This window comes from Ambystoma mexicanum, chromosome 6p (genome assembly GCF_040938575.1).
Source record: "Ambystoma mexicanum isolate Mex_15411 chromosome 6p, UKY_AmexF1_1, whole genome shotgun sequence".
Classification (NCBI taxonomy): domain Eukaryota; kingdom Metazoa; phylum Chordata; class Amphibia; order Caudata; family Ambystomatidae; genus Ambystoma; species Ambystoma mexicanum.
The window spans coordinates 26,280,749-26,303,716 of NC_090935.1; the positions used below are offsets into that span (position 1 = coordinate 26,280,749).

At 45.4% G+C, this 22,968-nt stretch overlaps 1 protein-coding gene across 2 annotated transcripts in view; it reads right to left on the reverse strand.

Moving 5' to 3' along the window:
• Window positions 1-257: 257 nt before the first annotated feature.
• LOC138511169 (uncharacterized) overlaps window positions 258-22,968 on the reverse strand; it is a 296,224-nt gene continuing 273,513 nt past the window's right edge. For both annotated transcript variants that reach the window (XM_069626676.1, XM_069626677.1), the window contains exons 9-10: window positions 5,298-5,404; window positions 258-3,062 (exon numbers count right to left, since the gene is read on the reverse strand). In XM_069626676.1, the coding sequence (XP_069482777.1) occupies window positions 2,830-3,062; window positions 5,298-5,404 (340 nt within the window). In that variant the 3' untranslated portion in view covers window positions 258-2,829. The remainder of the gene's footprint in view (window positions 3,063-5,297; window positions 5,405-22,968) is intronic.

Here is a 22,968-nt window from a genome sequence, read left to right on the forward strand (position 1 = left end):
TTTGTCTGCAGGGTGAGACTTCGAATTAATTAAGCTTGTCTTTTCAGCTGTTGTGGATTTCTTCTCTCCTAGATTGAAAGATTTTGCACCAGCCCCGGGCACCCTCGCTGAGTATGGGTTCCTGTCGGGCAGAGGTTCGAGACTGGATCTGGCATGGATTCAGCATAGATCTTCTGCTGAGGGTAAAGGAGATTTACTCACATGACACACACTGACAAATATTAATTTCAATGAGGATCAAGAAAAGGTCTCAGAAGTTTGTTTCCAAGAATATCGTATTTATTTACATAGCTCAGCCAATCCCCAGGGTTCATCACAGAGCTATACGTGCACTTATCATGACCACATTGTAGAGGCTATTGTAGTAGGATTACATTGACATGTGGGTGATTGATAGAACTCTTTACATGATCTGGCATGGATTATGAATTTCCCCGCTTCATGCTATTTCAAGTCTGGATGGTGGGAAGATAATTCACTACATGGTCTTAGTCTAGAATTGGTGTGACTATAGCTGAAACGTCTCAGATAAGATGACCCCCGGGCGAGCATGTGCCAGAGGTTAAGGTGGATATCCCCTTCAGATGTGACATGGAGGCCTTTAAAGAGTACACTCGTATGTGGTGACGATCATCACATTGGTGTATGGAGCAGAGTCGGGCTCAGCTGCTGAATTTGGACCACACATGGCTCTTTAAAAATGCTGGAACACCTGTGGCTACTTTGACAAGGGGACGAAGGACTCCAAAGATATGCCTAGTCCTGGAGGCCAGTGCAGCAGAGATGGCCCCAATTCCTGTCCCCTCACCTTCTCTTGTGCCAAAATGCAAGTTTGCAGACCATTGTTGAGTGAGAGAGGAAGGGTGTAAGTATCTAGGAGGAGTTAGAACATCGTAGGTAGTGTAGAGTCATGGGAGGAGTGAGTTGATGGGTAGAGTATAGACAACAATGCAGTCCCCCAGGAAGTTTAGACAGTCAGTGTTTAGAGCATCACTGTTAGTATAAGTAAGCTTCAGACAGTAAGGGTCAATCACCATTAGCAGAGACCAAGGGTTCAGATGCCTGGGTTATGGATGGGATCTGCCACTAAATGAGAGACTGAGGAGGCCCTAGGGCCTACAAAGAATTTAATAAAAACCCTTGAAGACTCTGAGAAATTGTTGTGCGATCTGTGACACAGGCTATCAGAAGCAGGCTTTTTCAGCCAATCCCCAATAAAGAGGTTGGCCTATCCCTTGAAGGGAAAACGGACGAGATATCCAAAGCAGGAAACTCCTGTGTAACTGCCAGTACTGAGCCTCGGGACACAGAAATCTGGGAAATAGCAGTGGAAGTAGAATTCCTAAGCATTGACCTGGCACCCAAGGATCTGGAGGATCCCACAGAGATAACAGAGGCAGATTTCCAACTAGCCTTGATCACCCCAGCTGAGGAGAAGACCATCCAGCAGGGCCCTATTGGAACAAATATAAAAGAAGAGAGAGAAGACCAACCAGTGGAGAAGAGCCCAAGCTAGTGGAAGCAGGCTATCAGATTTTCAGGGGGCCAGACCTTCCTACAGTGGAGGAATCCCACTAGCTCAGACAAACAAGAAAGCAATGCCACTATCCACTCCAGGTGTCGGGGTGAAACCAGCTACTGCCTGCATCCACGATAAAAGCCAGCATTACATGTTGCGAGAGCCGAGTGGCGTGGACAATCTGTAGTGCCCCAACTATCCTACAAAAGCTTGGCCTTGGAGAAGATTCCTCTGCCTTCCTCATCAACTTTGGAAGGGCTGCAAGAGTGCAGGTTAGCATCACGATTGCTGGACTAAGTACATCTCCCCCTTGTTGACAGGAGGAGCTCGACAAGAATTTCAAGCCCTAACTCTAGACAGACAGACCCTGTATGAAGATCCAAAGAGGGGCATTTTAGAAAATTTAGGACATGATCGAGAGAATTATTTGTGAAACTCCCAGACAGCTATAGTGTGACACCTACTGAATAAATGGCTAAAAGACAAGAGCTACGAAGAAGTAAAAGAGATGCAAATCTTGGAACAATTCATAGACTCGATTTCCTGCACCTCCAAAAGGTCATCTGGCAGCTACATGAGAAAGGAAGGAGTATAGCAGTCTACGGAGGAGCAACATCAGAGAGTGTAGGCAGTATCAGGGATGAGCGAGAACATCATAGTGAAAGTAGAGTGGTGGGAAGAGTGAGAAGAAGCAGAGCAGCAGAAAGAGTGGTAAAGGAAGGTGAGATTGAGTGTGATAGAGGAAGGCTGAATCTATAGAGCACAAACCTCAACCTCATTAAATCACTAAGAGCCGTGTAGAGTACGGACAGTTAGGAGGTCCCTGAGGGAGTTTAGACAACCAGCGTTTAGATCATTACCGTTAATATAAGACAGCTTCAGACAGTAGGGTCAGCCTTCTGTAGTACTGAACAGGCGGTTAAGTATGGCTGGGTTAGGGAAGTGGTTCGACATTAGACAAGAGAGAGTGAGAGACGAACATAGGGCCCACAAGGATTCTAATACAAACCCTTGAACCATCCTTGAGACTCAGAGTGAACCTTGTGCCATCTGTCACACTACACACAAGAGTTCCTCTGACTCGATCGCTTGCATGACAAGGCACTGCCGATATAATGTCATGCTCTATGGTACTGGTAATTCTGATGCTCACTCTAATTCAGATGGAGCCCTAACACAGGTGGTAAAAGAGGAAATGGCCCTGGATCCTTATCTGCTTGAGATGGCTAGAGTCCATCAGCCTTCAAGTAGAATGCATCTTGAATCTCGTCCACATCACTCGGCCACCTCCTTCCCAATCACTTGAGAACTCATGGCTTTCGTCGAAGTTCTTGGAGAATCTGCAGGTACTCGGGTGTGTCCTTTTGCAGGTAGGTTTCCTGTGCAATCCACGGCTCAAGTACAATCAGGTCCTCATTCTGCAGGACATTCAGCTTCAGGTACTTGTCCATCAGCTGATAGAAGCCCATCTGATAATAGGCCTTCGTGCCTTCCTCCGATATGGGTCCTGTGCTTGTGTACTTTATAAATGGTGCCTCCAGACCTGTGGGGAGACGATACATCAATGTTAATACTGTGCTTAGCACAATGAAGGGCTGGTGTTGTATATATACACGTGCGCTTCTGTGTAGTTCATAGAAGATGATGGGCTTGTAATGTGAAGAAATAACAGGCCTCAAAATGTGCACTCGCCAGTGGTTATTGCCTACTGATAATTGACTCTTTGTGAGTGAGAAATGGTGAGTTGTCTATACCTTGAGAGCTGAGATGGCAACTGACTTTTTATGCTTGGCTAGTGGCTTGCCACTTGAAATATGTATCCCTGGAAATAATTTAAATCTATGAATTATTATGCATCGAGCAGATTTTATTATACATGCTTTTATTTTGGTATTGTATATAATATGTTTAATTCCTTGTGTTTGTATTTTGTGGGTTGATGGATTTCATTTTCTAAATAAACCTGACAATGACAATAATAATGTAAAAAAACTAAAAGTCTTCTGAAGGCCAATTTCAGTGAGAAACAATTTAATTTTGTCTCATATTAATTGACAGTATACATTTAACTTCATAAATATATATCCAACTGACGTGACAGTGTAGGAATTCCATCTCCCTGTGTAATCCAGACCTGCAGAGGAGGAATTGACAAGGGCTGAAACCTGCAACACCAAGATGCCACCTATTAAAAACTGGTAACAGAAAGTTGGTGAGATTAGTTTTATTATGCTCCTTCATGGCAACATCTTACCATGTAAAGAGTACACGGGACTTGGATGGGGATACCCTGGGAGGAGAGGCTTTGTAGGCATTGCAATAAGGAGGTGGAATCCATTAGACCCACACTTACAGAGTGCCAAAAACTGCAAGAATGGTACCACAAAGGCAATGGTGGGATCATAAGTGACCCAAGAATGACAATGAGTGACCAGTTTTGGTCGACTATAGATAGGGCCGAAATCATGGTGTATGTTGGGGCTGCCTTTTATATATGGGAGAGAGCAACTTCTTAAATTCTTTTTTACATATTTATCTCATATCCACAAGCAGACATGTTTGTGTGTTTTAGTAATTACCCATGGAATAAGGTGTACTCGGGCTGAATTGTGATACTAAATATTATGTGACCTTTTTCTAGGTGATTAATTGGTATGATTCCTACAAGGGTTTTATGATTGTATCTCAATGATGTGTTATACTGTAATAATTTTATTGTAATGATGTATTCCTACCTTTTACCTACATAGGGAGATTGCTGTCTATGTAATATCTTGTACTGATATGATATGTTATAGTGTATAAGGTTTTAAATAACCAATTTCACTTTAAACTAATACATGACTTTGTGGCACTGAAGTCAATTATGCGATGGTTCAGTGTGGATAATATTTGATCTTAAAAGAAAAGTTTATGTTAAATAACAAGCTGCGGTCTTGCCACGATTTACATTTATTTATTTGGTATAAATGCAGGTTTTTGACCTCCGTGCCAGTCTTAGGATTTGACATCAGTTCCTGTCTTTGTCCATAAATGTGTTGTCGACAGTGTTTCGGCCTTCAGAGGCTGTTAACCAATGCCCTTCTTCGGGGTCTTAGGGTATTAGGAGTGACATAATATAAACGACCCAGGGAAGGGATATGTTCCCATACATATAGAGCTAGATTAAGGTAGAGTTTACTCCCTCTTGTCCCAAGCAAATGACAGTATTCTAGTCTTATACTGTCCTCTGTTGCTTGAAAAGTAGGTCTGCACTCTATGAAATCCAGCACATACATGCTCACAGACACATATGACATCTGTTCAAGTGACCATCGATTCCCTGGGTGTAGTGAACAGCAGGGAGAGGCGAATCATGTAACATATGTCGTGGAAGGCGCACACTCCCTTTCCTTTTCTGGTCCTACTATCAATACGTTGTAACCGGCATTTGACTTCTGGCCATGGCGATGAATTCATACAGAATGAAGTAACATGGTTCTCACTTCAACTGGCCGCCTGAAAGCCCTTCCTTTCTGAGGCGAGGAGACATATCCAAAATACTCTGTCACCCTCGATGGGTATGGCCGACTACCACCGGAGGCCTCAGCACTTGGATGCAAGAGCAGGAAGTGCGTGCCACCCGACGTTGCTTATGTACGAATCAAGTGATGTGATAACTATCTCAGGCAGATTCTTGCTTCTTGTTATATGGCTCTCTAGAAAGGAGGAGGAAGCAGCACTATGTATACCACCCACAATGTAGCCCAACTGCCTGGTGTTTCCCTCTTTAACATACCAGCATCCTGACGGAGGTTCTCAGAGGCCAGTGGGTGAGCAGTAATCATGGACAGCTTCATGACCTTCTCCCAGTTTCCCTTCGAGATCTCCTCTGCGATGAGAGTTCTGGAATTCACAAGGGCACAGTGTGAGCAGCACGTCATGGATAAAAGTTGAGCCTTCCTCTAAAGCCCCAATCACAAGGCATTCCTGGAAGGAATGTGCCCTTTGCCACAAACTGTAGAGACAGGGCATGAAGAAAACCCTGTGTAGTCAAGACATGCACAGAATCTCCATACACAAAGCATGCAAAAAAAAAGTCAACACGTGAGGCAGAATGATGCTAATTGCGGTTGACTCCAAACCAAACCGGTGAACTCCAGTACAAAACATCTCAGCCTCATTACTTTTCAACCCCCTTCTTGTCTCCCCTCAAACCTACCCCTGCCACATCTGTTGGTTTTTCCTAACCCTTTTGATGAGGTGTTTTTTCCACCACCAGATGTGCCCATATAAACTCACTCCTTGGTAGACATACTGGTCAGTCTATAAGGTTTCAAGTGCAGGCTGACAAGCCTCCATTGTACCTTCTCAATAGCGCTGCTCTTGCCCTTATGGCTACTAGTGCTGAGGGGGGTACCTTTCTCTTTGCCAGTGTCTTCCTGACAGGCTGGTAGCCTGGAGCAGATTTTCAAATATTGCCACCCTTCCTAGGAGCCCTCAGCAGCACTACTGCTGGACCATTCTTTGGAGGGGAGTGGGGGTCTCACAACCTCACCCTCTTACAGTATTCCTCTTTCTGCTGGGACATTCTTTGGAGGGGAGTGGGGGTCTCACAACCTCACCCTCTTACAGTATTCCTCTTTCTGCTGGGACATTCTTTGGAGGGGAGTGGGGGTCTCACAACCTCACCCTCTTGCAGTATTCCTCTTTCTGCTGGGACATTTGGTCACCTTTTTGGGTTATCAGTACTGGGATACCTCTCCAGTACGCTGGAATCTATGTTGGCTTTATGATAGCACCTTGCATCTTAAGTGAAATGCTGCCAGGAACCCAAGGGCCCCTGTCCACTGTTGTTTTCAGTGCACTGGGGCCCACATGTCTGCCAGTGCATGAGTACACCTCTCCTTTGTATGATGTGTGTTTTGAATGCTTCATTATTAGAAGAATGCGGTCTCCCTCCACCCAAATTCTGGAGATAAGGAGAGAAGCTGAATCCAGAAACCAAGGCGGTCACAATGATATCTGGTGTCATGATCAACAACCACCAGGATAGACCTGCTGCCAGGGGCTCTGCAGGACCACCAGTGTCTATCTCTACCCTCTGAATGGAATACCCACTACAGGTAGTGGTACCGATGGAGCGTTCATCTTTGCTTCACAATTGCAAAATAAATGAAAATGTATTGCAGTGCTTTTCTATCTGGGCCACATCTTAGGCCAGTCGAAAAACTTGCTTAACCTGCATGTGCCAACTGCAAGAGGAAAGGTCTCACAAACCGAGGACCCCCAATTTCCTATGGTCTCTGTTAAGATGGATTTCCAAAATCAACCCTGCGAACAGAATTTGGGAGGCTGCCCTATTATGGTCAACAGGGATACATTGGGAATATCCAAACCCAATCAGGGTAAGGTAGCAGAGTAGCAAGGCTTCGTCTCAGGAGGGTTGTGAGAGTGGTCTCTGCCTACCATGAGTCCACATAGAACACTACTAATTCAAGTTACGCAGGTAAGTATACAAATGTACAATGATTTATTGGGTCTTTAAAATAAAGACTAAGCAAGTAAAATCTCTAGTCAAAAATTGTTGTACACTTAAAACAGGTATATACGTTCACCATTAGGAGAAGAAATACAGCATTTGATTCAATAGCCAGTGAAACACAAATAAGTACTCAAATGCATGGAATTCAGTAAAGACATTTTAGAGTAACCACAAAGCAGTTCCCGTAGCAGTTAATGAGTCCAAACATAAGATGGTTTGGGGTCTTATGCCCTGAAGGCATCATATCCAAAGTTATACATTTCAGGTTGGTTTATTAAGAGATTTAGACGAGCCCATTGGTTATGATCCAAAAATCAAAAAAGTAAGTGAAGTTCAGGTAAGGAAACTAACTCAATCCCAGTTACTAGGATAGGCCCAGGAAAGGATCCCTGACCAGTTCTCCACCGACAAAAGTCAGGAAAGAGTAGTTTAGGGACAAGACTTTATGCCCATGCAACCCTATGGACAGCACGCAGGGACGTCATTTGGGGGTTGCAGGGGTCACAACTGCCACCCCTGAGGTCTCCATTGCTACCCCCGTGGTCTCCATTGCCGCCCTTAAAATGATAAAATAATCAAAACACTTTGTTTTTTGTTTTGTTTTTTAATTGAGGTTCCTGGGCTCTCTCCAGCACCATGTGGCTCTTTGATTGTGGAGTGGCTGGCTTTCTTGTTCAGGCCTCTTTAAAAACAAACAGGGGGTTCCACGAGTGCAACACTGAGCAGGGACCCTAAATAAGAAGGAATGGAAATAACACATCATTTGTCTTTCTGGAATTCTATACAGTAATTGCTAGACTCATTAAAGGTTTATTTTAGGCACACTTCAGGGAGTGATTCGTTGATTTGGTCTGTTCCTAAACACCTCAAATTCACCATGCTGACAAAAACATCCAAAACGCATTTAGAGTAGAATAAGCATCCATTTTGGACTATGTGTTAGGCAGAATCACATGCAGTACCCTTTGGAAACACTACACACAATTAAGACTACAAGTGTAAGTACAATTTCACCTTTGGTACAAGACCGTACTACACAGTAATGTGGTAGTAGTGGCTGAGCAGCCAGGCTTATCTCAAGAGTAAAGTGAGCAGTACAAGAGGTTACACAAAGGACTAGCAATCACAGTGGTTCAAACAAACACTTACTCAAGGTTTCTTGGTAAAAGAATATGCATGTATTTACACAGTCATTTGGAAAACATTCCACGAGTAAGAACAGCTCAATATCATAATCTGATATACTACAATACACAACCAATACGTTACTGAACAAGTTCAGCTCCCCTGAAGTGGGAGCAAAATGGCACTTCAGTTACTTTTAAAAGGGGTAAAAAGACAAGGTTAAAATAATTAAACCAAAAATACTTTCAGAGGTAGGGCAAATAGTTTCAGTTCCCTACAACCAGCAATTCAATTCAATAGGCCTGGGCCAAAGTCAGTGGTTCAGAGTTTTGGATAGGATAGCACAGTTCTGGTAGTAAACGGTTAATAATAATGATTTAGCATTTATATAGCGCTACAAACCCTCAGGTATCTGAGCACTGCTTATTATTACACACTGTGTGTGGTGATCATTTATCAACCTCGGAAGGATGAAAGGCTGAGATTGTCCTTGCCAGGATTTGAACCTGCGACAGCTGGCTTTGCACAGATGTCAATGCAAGCGCTGTACTTGCTGTGCTACCGGACCGGTTAAGTCTTTGCCACGGTTTTTAGAAGTAGTTCGTCAGACAAAAAGTTATATGTCGGTTTAGGGAAGGACAAGCCTTCAAAGTTGGGAAAGTTTCAGAAACTTTCACCGCAGCAGAAACGATTTCTTGACCGCACTTGCACAGTACCTTTTAAGTGAAGAAAAGCTGTAGCTGAGGCAGTTGTTCCTGGCAGTTCCTGCAAGATCTCGCTGTCCCTGAGCTTCAGTCGTGGGACAAGAAGGAGTGCGTCGGGAGGTTCCTGCACTGTCCAGGGAAGAGGTCACGCGCTTGGCAAAACGTCAGTTTAAGGTGTGAGTGCCTTAAAGACCACATTCTGGTATCCTTCCCACTGGCTATCTGGTTTTCAACAGCACTCTGAAGAAAATTCGACCAGGATAGGGTGGTGTCCAGGCGGCTTGCGAGTTGGTTGTTCCCACCAAACTCAAGGGAAGAAGGTATCCTTGAAGGGCTTCTCTGTCGGTGGAGTTTCAGGCAATTCGGACCTGCAGCAGGGCTTCACCGGTGGACCAGGAGTTGCAGCAGTCGTCTTCCTTCAGCTCGTCTTCGTTTCTTTTGCTCCATTGGTCGACTCTGCTTTCCAAGTCCCAGAGACCTGCTTTTAAACAGTTTTCCCCATTCATTCCAGCCTAGCTGTCAGTCACAAAGCAGGCTGTCTGTCCTTGCCGGACAGGCAGCCAGCCAATCACGCCAGAGTGCATTCAGGTCTCCTAGGAGACTAAGCACAGGGAGTTTCGGGCACCTCCCTCACACCCTGTCCACCCCAGACACTCAGGCGCCAGAGGAGGGCTTCAGCACTGAAGCCCAGAGCGTAGGCAGGGTAGGGCCTGAGGGGCAAGGCCCACCCAAAATTTGTAAATGCCCAGTCAGCAGAGCTGTGTGGGAATTTACAGATATTTTTGTCAGTGCAGTGGGCCAAACTACATTAGCATCAGGCCCCATTTGCTAGACAATCCTGGCTACGCCTCTGCTGAAGCCCGCCAAAGGTCAACGTACAAAGGGACCAAACCTGGTTTGGCACGCAGAGTTGAACACAAGAAGAACCTTTCCTAAAAGAAACGGCAAAAAACGAAGACCAGTCTGTTTTTACAGAGGGGTCATGGGCGCCATATTGAAAAACATGGCTGACCCTATTATTAGCTAGCGGTGTTCGGGAAAAAGCATGGTAGTTTGTTCTAAACCACTGCCACCAGCCATTTCAAGTGGGAAAGGGTAACATTTGACTATTACATGAGTGTTTTGACTCAGGGGATGCTAGACAACCCCTCCAGCACTCTATAGGAAGATAGTGTGTGCTGGGTCTGTAAATTTAAAAAGTCTAGTAAAGTCAATTTAACTTTACATGTTCTGGGAGACAGTAGTCAGTCCCAGAGAAGGTATTTAAACCTTGGGGAGTCTGAAAGACACCCCTGTGCCACTGCACTGATGTTGCAGTGTGACACACAAGAAAAAGATGATGCCTATGGAGTTGTTTTAAAACTCCATATCCAAAGAACACAAAAGTAAAACACACATCAAAAGACATGAAAGAGTGGGAAAAAAGGCTCACACTCTTTCCAGGCAAAAAATTAAAATCCTAGAAATCCAGCAAAGTTGCTGGGGGTCTCAAAAGGTAAGGGAAATTAGCACATTCTTGAGAATTCTCCCTAACACTACGTATTTTGCTTTTCACAAGTTGCAATTTTAGCATGTTTTTTTCAGCCATCGTCTCTGTTACGATCATCACAATTCCTCCCATCATCGGTGTCCTCGGTCACTTGGCAAAATGAGGGGTATCCAGAATCTCCAACATGCTTCCGGCCTTTGAGGCCTGGAGTTGGACATCCCTGTGCTAGACATTACGACTATTAAGAATGCAACCTTTTAAGTGAGGTCTTTTAGGTATGCTCTATGAGCACTATATTAAGATCGTGACCAGGTGGAGGATGAGAGATTGGTGGGTATTTGCACTGGACCGCGTCTATAAAAGCTTTAACAGGAACCCTTATGCAGTACTGTATGTTGCCAGCACTGCACAAAGGAATTTCAGGGAATTGTTAACCAATCTGGAATCAATCCGGTATAGCAGATATGTGACTGCTATGTGCAGGAGTGCAATCAATCGGGTTGACCTTTCATTTTGAACACCAGATGATAAATCCGTTGCATTTTTTCAGTTTGTGTGCTTAGGCCCTTTCCTATTGTAGCAGCTCCCGCATCTATTACATTACATGTATTATAGTAGCAGTGTTTGGTGTTAGGCTTTCTAGTCTCCGTGTATATATTCAGGCATCTTTGAGGCCATTGTAAATGGCTAAACTCTATTACTTCAGGAGCCATGCTGCTAAATTCGAATATGGGGTCTAGCTATTAACTTGACCCTATTGCTTTGCTAATAAATTGTGAGTGGTTTAACCGCCATCTTCCAGAGGTGGGGGGTACTACATTTGTCTTGTCCACGTTGGTGCAAGAAGAATCAATGTCGATTGTTTGTGTATTGGTTTGTTCACTATCTTGTGGAGTAGTGAAGTCGGGGTGGGCGAGTGTACGCAATTATCCTGGACCCATTCATCCATAGTACGTTCCCAGTGTCCCTTACTGCAGTTGCCTACATGCAAGGATTGGACATGTGGCGTTTTGGGCTACTGCGAACAGATCCGCTGACGGAGTGCCCCATGACGCAGAAATCTATCTTGAGTGTGTAAGTGTAATCTTCCCAATTGTAACCTTGAATGTGCACTCTGCTTAGACAGTCTGCCAAGCATTTGCGATCCCCTGGTACCTGTTGAACCTGAATTAAAATATGACTTCTGTTGGAGCAGTACCAAATTAAATGGGCCAGAGGTGACAGCGTTCCTGTGTGTGTGTGCCCCCTTGCTTGTTTATATAGTACATAGTGGTAGTATTGTCTTTCATGGATAAAGGCTGTAAAACATGTATGTGCAGCGTTACCTGTGCTGCAACCATGCACCCTGGGTGCAGCAAAGGCAGTGTGTGCAGTGGGCTCCCCATCAGACCTGAGAGGCGCCTGTAGTGATGGTCCCCTGGACTGGCGGGATGTTGAAAGGCCTACCCTTTAGCATGCGTCTACACCACCACTAGATGGTCCCAGCTGCCAGATACGTGACCCAGTTCGTCTGCGGACCACTGTTTCAGAGAGCGCATGTTTGGGCTCCTAGAGCCACGATGTAAATGCATGAAGCCGCCTTCCCTAACAGCTTCATAACATTCCTGGCCGTTATCTGAGCTGCAACTTGATAAAACGATACCTAGGCAATCAAGGCCTGCACTCCTGGTTAAGACGGATAGGGTGTTGCATGCTCTGCGTCTAGAATTGCCCGTAGGAATGTTTCGGTTTGAGAAAGTATGTGACTTGATTTGATCTCAGTGATTGCAAATCCAAGTTGGTGGAGTCAAACCACAGCCTTGTGAGCATTTTGCAAGCAAAGTGCTTCTATTTCGCCTTTATAAGATAGTTGTCTAGATAAGGGTATTCCGAATGCTTTGAGGACGAAGGTGTGCTGCTACCACAGTGAGCACCTTGAAGAATCCATGAGATGTCGATGCAATTCCAAAAGGAAGAACCTTGAATTGGAAATGGCATGAGTCCATTTTGAATCTTGGACATTTTCTTTGACCTGGAAACAATGAAATATGAAAGTATGCATCTTTCGTGTCCAGTGTCGTCATGTAATCACCCTTCATCAGAAGCGGAATTACCTCCTGCAGGGTGGCCAGTCAGAGTTTCTGTGGTTTTAGGTGCTCGCTTGGAAGCCGTAAATCTAATACTGGCCTTACCCCTGGTCTCTTTTGGATACCAGGAAATACGGGGAGTAAATACCCATGTTTAACTGATGATAGGGAACTGTACCTTTTTCTCACTTGGTTTCGTATGTATAGGTTTGTGGTTGTGGTAAAATGAACCCCCTAATTGATGTCTGGGTTGAGGAATGCAGGCAAGGATGGTCCGAAAGTACCTCCTATGAGCCGCAGACCCTCTTTGTATGTGGCCTTTGCCTGCAATTTGGTCTAAGCTCTTTAGGGTTTCATGATCATTTTTTTCCCTTTTAAGTGCCTCATCAACCACCTCCCAAAGGATGACAGGATCCTCCAGGGGCTTACCCAGGAGGGTGCAGTGGCTTGAGCCACTCCTCTAAATCCAACTCCTCTTAGCCAGGAATGTCGTTTTACAAATGCTGCCCCTGCTATCTGGTAACCTGATGTCTCAGCTATACCCAGAGCATTTTTATAAGAGCATTAGCTGCCTGGTTCCCCTCATGTAGGATATTTAGAAAAGATGCTGCTAGCTCAGGGGGGATATCTTTCTCCAGGACTTCTATGTTGTTCCATTGCGAACTCTTGTATCTGTCAATGAGAGCGTGCCGCTGACAATAAACACATTGTAAGCCTCTGAAGTTGCTGTCTTACATCCAAAATTAGAAGTTCTTCTAATGTTCTTGTCCTGACATATACTCTGTAACCAGAGGTGTAGCCAGAATTGTCTAAGAAGTTGGGCTCGAAGCTAATGAGGTGGGGCCCACTGCAGTGACATTAACATCTGTAGATGCCCACACAGCGCTGCTGAATGGGCGTTTACAGATTTTGGGTGGGCCTTGCCCACTCAGGCCCTACCCTCTCTACGTCTCTGTCTGTAACTGCCAAGGGAGCATTATCCCTCTTCCGAGCAGTAGTAACCACTAGCGCGTCTAGTGCCTGATGGTCCCTCGTAATGTACATTGGATCTGTTGGGGCAGAACAATCATTCTTTACGATGCACAAGTTCACTAGTTTCGTAGTGACCGGTTTCAATAAAGGGGGTATCATGCATTTCTTTAATGCTTGTAGCAGTGGAATGCAGTTGGAAAAATGTTTATTCTCCACCAAATGATCTACTATGAGGTCTGTCATCATCTAACACTTGTGGGCCTTTAGCCAAACCTTTCAGCTGCTCTTGGCTGGTGATGTAATACCCAGAGGACCTTAATTAATTAATGTGGGCACAATGCATTCCTTGGGATCTAGAACATCCCCCCAGACTGTGTTTGATTGTCCTCCATATCTTGGTACTAATAATGGGAGTCAGAATAGGGGTTCTTTGGGTTCTAACGCCTCATGCTGTTTTGGGGTTGGTTTAACATGATGTTGAACATGATGTACCCAGAGCTAGAAGCGCTTAAACCCAAACAATGTCATCCAGAGGACCCAGAAATCACAGAGGTATCCTCCCCGCAAACAGGTTTGGTTAACTGCCTCCAGGAAAAGGGGGACAGTAAAGAATCAGGAGGAAAAGTGGACTTCCCAATCCCACATGTTTCTGGGTGCAAATTCTTTTTTTACAGATTCCCAGATTCCGACGCAGAAAACTGTCAAAGATCACACAATGTCAGAGTTCAATATGAAAAAGTTAACCGCCAAGCTGGCACATAATGCACATTTTCTTTGCCCCCTTGTGGGGAGAGAAGGAAGGTTTTATGCTTCCGTCAAGGTACATTATCAGCCCTAGTGGATACTGGATTCCAAGCCACCCTCATGTCCATAATGGCTTTCGAGCATTTAAATTCAGGAAGGGGGAGAGTCACCAAATTCCCCTGAAACCTCTTCTTGGACAACTCAAAAACATTGATGGGAATGATATTTCCATAGAAGGGACTGTGGATCTGGAGATAGAAATTGGGAGACATAGGGTGAAACACACTGTGCTAGATGTGATTCCAGAGGGCACACCATGTCTCTTGGGGAATAACCTCCTTGGGGAATAACCTCGTTCAGAGGTTGTCACCCCTGATTGAATGCGTGAACAAGGTCCTTTGGACTCAGACTAATAGGACAATTAAATTAAAACAAAGCACACATTATGTGAATTTGAATGGCACTAACCACATGCTTGAACAATGGTCCGAATAGAATTCAATTTCAGGAACAATCAAGTCCCAGACTTCACCTTCATCTCTGTAGAAGAAAAAACTGGTGATGGGAACCCTTCTCTGTTCTTGAAAATCAACCTTCCTCCCAGTTTTAAGTGGCATTCCACACTGCAAGGGAATACTCTGAAATGTTACTGTAGTCCAAACCCAGAGGAAAACCCAAATCCCATGATGAAAGAAGGTGAATAACCAACTCAAAGTCTGACCAACATCCAGGTAAAGGGTGAACATCTGTTTTTCCCCATTCAGATAAATGAGGGGGAGGAGCCTGTTCTCGCCAGAATACGCCTGAATAACAGTAGATGCTTCATCAGCAAAGCAATATTCAGGAAACTCCCAAAAGATCAGACCATTTCCCACTTTTACATTGATTGATAAGTGGGAAATGGGCCTGGAAACTCCAAATTCCAAACATCTCCTGCCTAGCAGGTGTATGCTAAAAATGTTGAATGGTGACAAAAGCATAGAACATACATTTACGTTGTGGGAGATGGCCCCTTCACCTTTTACTTAGTCAGCAACAGTCTCAATCGATTCACAATTAATTTGGACCTAATTAATAACAAAGCCTGGTCCCGACTGGAGGGTAACCCCATGGGCTTTGACAACACTGAGAAAGCATTCTGGTCAGCTCAATTACTGCCACTTGCGGTTGAAGGTCAAGTGAGAGAAGAGGTTAACATCCCAGGACAGGTGCAACAATTTACAATTCCCTTAAAAATTAAGCGAGAACAGAACCTCAAAAACCAGGATGCCTATATAAATCAAAAATATAATTTCCAACAACAAGGTTTGTATTTACATCCGACACCGCTAGTTGACCTAGACCATGACACCATTCGAATATTGCTGGATAACAGCGACCCTCTAAGTATCACAGTGGGCACAGACACCTTTATTGGAATGGCGCTTGATGCCCAAATTCAATTCTATTGATTTAGGTAATGAGATACTTGGGCCGATTCCAAATGACTGCTTCCATTTCGACGACGGTATCCTTCCGGAAAAGATTTTCACCAGGCAAGGTGGGAATTTCTTGGTGTACCTTTCCTGCCCCTATGGTGTGAAACAGGTGACCTATGACATCAGGAAGGACGAGATGGTATTCCGAGTCAAGAGTGACTACCTCCCATCCTTGGAACCTCCCATGCAGGCCAACACCATCCCAAGAGATCCCTTCGGCCAACTGGAGGATACCGCTGAAATTGCCAAGCCTGAGGGCTTTCCAGGCTGTTAAGCAGATGGTCGAAGAACGGATTAATCTCGCTGCTGTGAGACCGAGGAGACCGAGGAGCAAAAACAGAAGCTTAAACAGGTGTTTCTGGATTTTCAAGATATCTTTGCAGTGGATTCATATGACTGTAGACGCACTTCTTAGAATCATGTGAAATATTTGATCCAATCCATAGTACCATTAACAACTCGGTACTGGGGATACTCGAACCCAATGGCCAATGGAGACTTTGCGCAGACCTTAGGGAGATAAATAAACGGTTCCACATGTCAAGATGGCCCCTTCCCTACATCAATCAGGGATTGGCCAAGGGCCGAAGGTGTATGCAGCCACTGATCTGACCAATGGTTACTGGATAGTACTTGTGTGTTATGTATGGGCACTCGTTCCGTTCTAGACTACGGGCTCGTGTCCCTTTAAGAAACGCGAAACCTGGTGCCTGGAAATTGGCATGGCAACGCTGGCGTCCGCTCTACTCCTCCCAGGGATCACGCCGAGTAGCGCGCTGTGTTGTCACGTGACTTGCCTCCTTATTAGAACCTCCTCCCTCTAGGTCGGTGCTTCTGATCACGGATTAGTGGCGTTTCGAAATCTGTCTAAAGTTATCTTGTTCTCTCTGTTCCTGTCCTTGTTTCCCTGTTTTTTCCCCACAGTTTATGATCACCTTGGTTCCTCGACGCAGATTGTTTATTGGATTGCCCTTCTTATCGCCTTGCCTTGAATTGCCTCGTCTGGTATCTTGATCACGGACCGCTAATGGACTTCTCTTGCCTGCTCCTTGGATGCCACGTTACTTCAGGCCAGACCTCGTATGCATACGCTTTTCCACCTTCGGATTGTTGTTCTTGGAACTTCTGGTTTTCTCCCGCTTACCTGGAACTTTGGAGTTTAGAATTGGTACACGGACTAGAGACTCCCTGGGTGTACTACCATCCTCGTGCCGTCGGGTTAGGGTGTTATTAGGCGTCCTCGTGCCGTCGGGCTAGGTTGGACTGCTACTATGTGGATCGCTTGGATCTTGCCTACGTGTGAATTTCCTCTCCTGGTACGAAACCACCAGTAAGCGGTTAACCTTTTCTGATAAGCCTGGGTGGAAGAAGGGGGGTGGCTTGTGTATCTTTCTCTTACTATTACTGGTGGGGTACATTTACTTAAACTCCCTTTTTGCCTTGCATGGTAAATCTTTGGTATAACGCAACTCAAATCTTGCTGCTGTGGTGTGTTGTTATATCTCACCTTTGCAGGTCTGGCTTCCAATTGCTGTTGTATTATTCATCTCCAGTCCTCCTTTGACATCCCGCGTCTCGACCTGAGTTGTTCCATTGATACTCCGGGACTTCCATCGGCATCCATTCTTTTCTCCAATAGATCGCTCTGGTTCTTTCTAAACCAAAACCAGAGGGGCACATTGGGAAGAAGAACTCATCGGCTACACTACGAGGGCAACTCTGGTATCTGACAGAATCAGAAGCCTTAATGGATGCCAATGAGACTTTGGCCACCATTTTGCAATTGGTGGCCGAACTCCGCAATGATATGACCGCTGCCCATACTGCTATGCAGCGGCGCATAGATGATTTGCAAGCAGGTTTGTCGCCTCGGGGGGCCGAGGCGGCTCCTTTGGCGGGTATCCCTGACGCAGCTCCTCTCCCTTCTCAACAGGGCACGGGACCTGTTTATATGATGGCCCAGTTTCCCTTGGCTCCTCCTGAACGGTTCCATGGAGACCCCAAAACATTCAGGACCTTCCTGAATCAGTGTAGGTTGCACTTTCTTTGTCGTCCTGCCTCTTTTCCTGATGCAACCACCAAGGCAGCATTTTTGTTGTCCCATTTAGGGGGCACTGCGGCCGCCTGGGCGAATCCACTGCTGGAAGAAGGGAGCCATCTTCTATATAATTGTGATGCATTAATAGACGCCATGAGTCGTGTCTTTGACACACGTTATGCTACACAGGCTACTGACTTAGAACTGCTCAATTTGCAACAAGGCGGTCTCTCTCTGCTAGCCTACGTGGCCAAGTTTAACCAACTGGTGGCAGAGACCGGTTGGCCCGAAGATAAGAAGGCCTCGCTCTTCTATAAGGGCTTGTCTGATTCCTTGAAGGACACCCTAGCTACGGTTCCACTGATACCCAAGACTTTCCCCGAGCTATTGGATTTGGTTCTTCAGATCGATTCTCGACAGGCAGCAAGGAAAGGAGAGAAAAGAACAGCTCCTCCGGTTTCTCTTTCTGTTCCCGTTCCTGCTTCGGGATCCTCTGAACCTATGCAAATAGGGGCTCTGAGAAACCCTCTATCGGCAGAAATCAGGGAACACCGTAAGAAGAACGGCCTATGTTTTTACTGTGGAGCATCTGAACACTTGCTCAGGGAATGCCCCGAAAGACCTACCAAGAAACAGGGAAACGCCAAAACCCGGTGACTGAAGGGATCCAGACGCCGGGTGTTTCATCTACAGATCCCCCTTTCTGTAGCCCTTATTGTCTGGCTGTGTCACTCACCGCCTCCGGTCTTGAGAGAAAGGAGGTTAGCATGGTATTGGACTCCGGAGCCACAGGGAATTACGTGGATGCCTCCTATGCGAGGGAATTGGGTCTTCCGATTGTCCTTAAATCTTGTCCTGAAATGGTGAATGCTGTTGACGGTTCTTCCCTGGTCTCTGGGCTAGTGACAGAACGCACTATCGATCTGGTCATGACCACGGATTGTGGTCATCAGGAAAGCATATCCTTTGATCTTATTGCCGCACCACAGTTAAGGTTTATATTAGGTCTGCCTTGGTTCAGGCTGCATAATCCTTCCGTGGACTGGTGTTCAGGGGACGTGTGTTTTCTCTCTGATTTCTGCCAGAGTCATTGTCTGACAACCCCTGCGGTGGTCAATCCAGGCCGCGTTCTCTCTGAGCTAGCTGGTACCGTAGGGGCACTTATCAATACTACGCTTCCTGTGGCATACCAAAAGTACAAGGATGTCTTCGATGCTCAGGGGGCGGAGGTGCTTCCACCTCACAGACCCTACGACTGTCCTATAGAATTGGTCCCAGGGACCAAGGTACCTTCAGGACGCATACACTCCTTGACCCCAAGGGAAGACTTGATTTTGAAGGACTATATTAAGCGGTCCTTGGACTCCGGGTTTATACGCCCTTCTCGTTCACCATCTGCCTCCCCCTTGTTCTTCGTCCCAAAAAAGGAGGGAGCCCTTCGTCCTTGCATCGGTTATCGGGCATTTAACGCAGTCACAATCAAAAACCAATATCCGATCCCTCTGATTTCGGTTCTACTGGATCAATTGGGTTCGGCCAAGGTGTTTACTAAACTGGACTTAAGGGGTGCATACAATCTTGTACGGATACGCGAAGGCGACGAATGGAAAACCGCTTTCAAAACCAAGTATGGCCTCTTTGAGTACTGCGTTATGCCTTTTGGCCTGTGCAACGCTCCAGCTACCTTTCAGTATTTCATCAATGAGGTATTCCATGACATGTTGGACCAATATGTTGTCGTATACTTGGATGACATCTTGATCTATTCCCCTTCGATTGCCTCTCATGTCACTCATGTTTCTAACGTATTGCAACGACCAAGGGATAATCGTCTGTACGCCAAACTGGAGAAGTGCATGTTTCATGTTACTGAGGTGGAATTTCTAGGCTATAACATTACCAACCAGGGCGTGCAGATGAGCCGTTCCAAGGTCTCTGCTATTTTGGACTGGCCGCGTCCCAACACATTGAAAGCCTTGCAATCGTTTCTTGGTTTTGCCAATTTTTACCAGCGGTTTATCCAAGATTACTCTGCCCTCGAAGCCCTGAAGTCCGCCTTTACTTCTGCTCCTGTTCTCCAGCATCCGGATACGAATACACCATTTGTTATTGAAGCCGATGCCTCTGATGTAGCCTTGGGCGCGGTTTTGTCCCAGCATTGTCCAGACACCAAAAGCCTCCATCCAGTGGCTTATCACTCCAGAAAACTTACGCCCTATGAAAGAAATTACACTATCACGGAGCACGAGCTATTGGCTGTCAGAGACGCATTCTTGGTTTGGAGGCATCATCTGTTGGGCTCTCCCGAGCCGGTACAGGTCTTTACTGATCACAGGAATCTCTTAGCCCTGCAGTCGGTAAAATGCACCACGGCTCGCCATGCTAGGTGGCATGAATTTTTCTCGATGTTCAATTTCATCATCACCTACCGTCCCGGTTCCTTGAACTCAAAAGCAGATGCCCTTTCTCGACTTCATGGACCTCCGAATCCTTCCAACCTTCACGGCTCCCTGTTACTGCCTACTCAAGTGGTGTGTGGTTGCACGTTACGTCCCTCATTAAACGCAGCCATCAAGGATTGGGCGAGGAACCATCCCTCCGAGGTTGCCAGCCTTGGTTTGGAGCTCGTTCACTCACTACCCTATAAACAGGGTAAGATATTTTTGCCAGATGTTGATACCCGGCGTACCGCCATGCAGTGGTGACATGATGCTGCTACAGCAGCCCATCCAGGGGTTGGAAAGACCTTGGACCTCTTGAGAAGATGGTGCTGGTGGCCTTCTATGAACCAAGATGTAAGGGAATATATAGCTATTTGTGCCGTTTGTGCCCAGTGCAAACGTCATCATGGGAAACCTGTGGGCCTGCTGCAACCCATGCCTATACCTGATGCCCCATGGAAGATGCTTTCTATGGATTTTGTCGTAGAACTACCTTTGGTGGATGGTTACAACACTATCTGAGTAGTGGTTGATTACTTTACCAAGATGGCTATGTTTGTACCATAAAAGTCCAAGTAGACCAGGTAAAACAACCTGACCACGTAGCCGCTCTCCGTATATTGTCCCAACTAAAGGGTAATGTAATTCACAAGGATGGTACTGTTATCAGTATTAAAAATTCCTTTTGTAGAAGTATATTTTGGTAACGTAGAATGAATCACTGGTCTGAATCAAGGTTTCATTTATTTTTAAAGCAAAAAAGGATTGAAAGTGATGACTAATATAATCTTAGTCGGTATGCGGCTACCATCTCACATAGTTGTAATCAACCAATAGTGCCAATGCATTTCGGAGCATAACGCTCCTTCATCAGGGCAAGTCTCTGATTGCATCATGTAACATAATAAAACGAGGTATTAATAAAATCACATAATTAACAAAACGGGGAAACATTGAATTTAGTGACATATATCACATTTGTGCATGAATAAATTCAAAATTAAGGACATAATCATCAAAATGTAATCATAAAAATATATAATGTGTCACATACCCGAACAGGTTTGATTGCAGGTTGCAATAGTGAGATGGTGGAAAAAGAGATGGAAAAAAAGGCAAAATAAGTGAAAGGAATGGTGGGTTAACCAAATGATAAATCTATGAACTGTAAGGAGGAGAGTTTGCAGTTACCTACAGAGATCGGGGTAGCCAGTGGTAAGAAAGGGGACAAATGTCCGGTTCACGAAGGATCGGCAGTCACTGGACTCAATTCGATCAGACGAGAATCTGAAAATGTAACAGTGTATCAGGAGGATAACCAAAGCGTTACATAGGAATGTCAGATGGACGGGTAGTGATGTGCTTACCTGCGCTCGCGGGGTTGCAAGTGCACAGAGGATAGAAACGCGAGTGGCAGTATGGCGCCGGTTCGCATCGCCAGTTTACAGCGTTACCTAGGGAACTGTAACTTAAATAGACACGTGACATCGCCAGTTTACAGCGTTACCTAGGGAACTGTAACTTAGACACGTGACAGTAGATCGTGACGTATCAGTCAAGTAAAAAGCGCGGTATAGATTGTGTGTTGTATTGTGAAATTAAGGGGCCATTAAAAAACAAACAAACTAATTTTAAGTGTTAATGAGTGTGAATCAGCTATTGTGGAACATAGAGAAATGAACATTAGAAGTAATCAATGAACATAGAAAACATACTATGTACACAGAAAAAAAGTAATATAGAAATAAATGGAACAAAGTAAAATGACACAATTATGTGTGCACAAGAAGCTTATAAATGTCAGAAGCAGTTATAGTGTTGCACAGTTGTATAAAGGCTATAATATTTCTATGGACACTGGTCCCATAGGTAGCGACAACCGTGCTACCTTGGGTCCCAAACCGAAGTTCGGGAGAGGGGAAGAGTATCCAGGAAATAATCCATAAAAATTAAATAGATAAGTATGTTTAGCAAATAATATGGAACGACATAAATACCCTCAAATATATTGAAGCAACCCATGCCATGGTGTCCCTACTGCTCCGGTGTTGGCGGATCTATTCTTGAAGAACGTGTTTAGAAGGTTCGGCCTACCTACTATGATCGTCACGGATTGGGGACCGCAGTTTACTTCTCGCTTTTGGAGGTCTTTGACCACAACCCTAGGCATCGATGGCAGATACTCCAGCGCCTATCATCCTCAAACAGATGGTGAAACGGAGAGGCTTAATGCAACCATGGAACAGTACCTCCGTTGCCTCACTTTCCAATGTCAAGGTACCTGGGTCTCCGTATTGCCGTTGGCGGAATTTGCCTACAATAATTCCCTCCACTCTGCGACCTACATGTCCCCGTTTTACGCGATGAATGGTCGACATCCACGTTCCTTACCTCTTGGTGCCGAACCACCATTCCACAATCCCGCTGCTTTGACTTGTTTTAAGAGACTCTCAGACACTCATGCCTTAGTGAAGAGCCAACTGGTTCTGGCCCAGAGCCGTTCGAAAAAATATGCGGATGCACACCGCTCTCCGGCTCCTATGTATGCTCCGGGCATGAAGGTCTGGTTGTCTATGAAAAACCTACTATTGCCAGGTCGACGGGCCTTGTTACCACGTTTTGTGGGTCCCTATAAAGTTCTGCGAGTCATAAATCCGGCAGTGGTTCGTCTAGCCCTACCTTCTACTTGGAGGATACATCCGGTGTTTCATGTGTCCTTGGTGAAACCTTGTCACCCATTGACCAAACTACCTATACACCCGTCTCCTGTCAGGGTGCATGGTTTCGACGAATACGAGGTGGCTGCTATCCTGGATACCAAGGTGTGCAGAGGACGGCGTTTGTACTTGGTCGATTGGAAGGGCTATG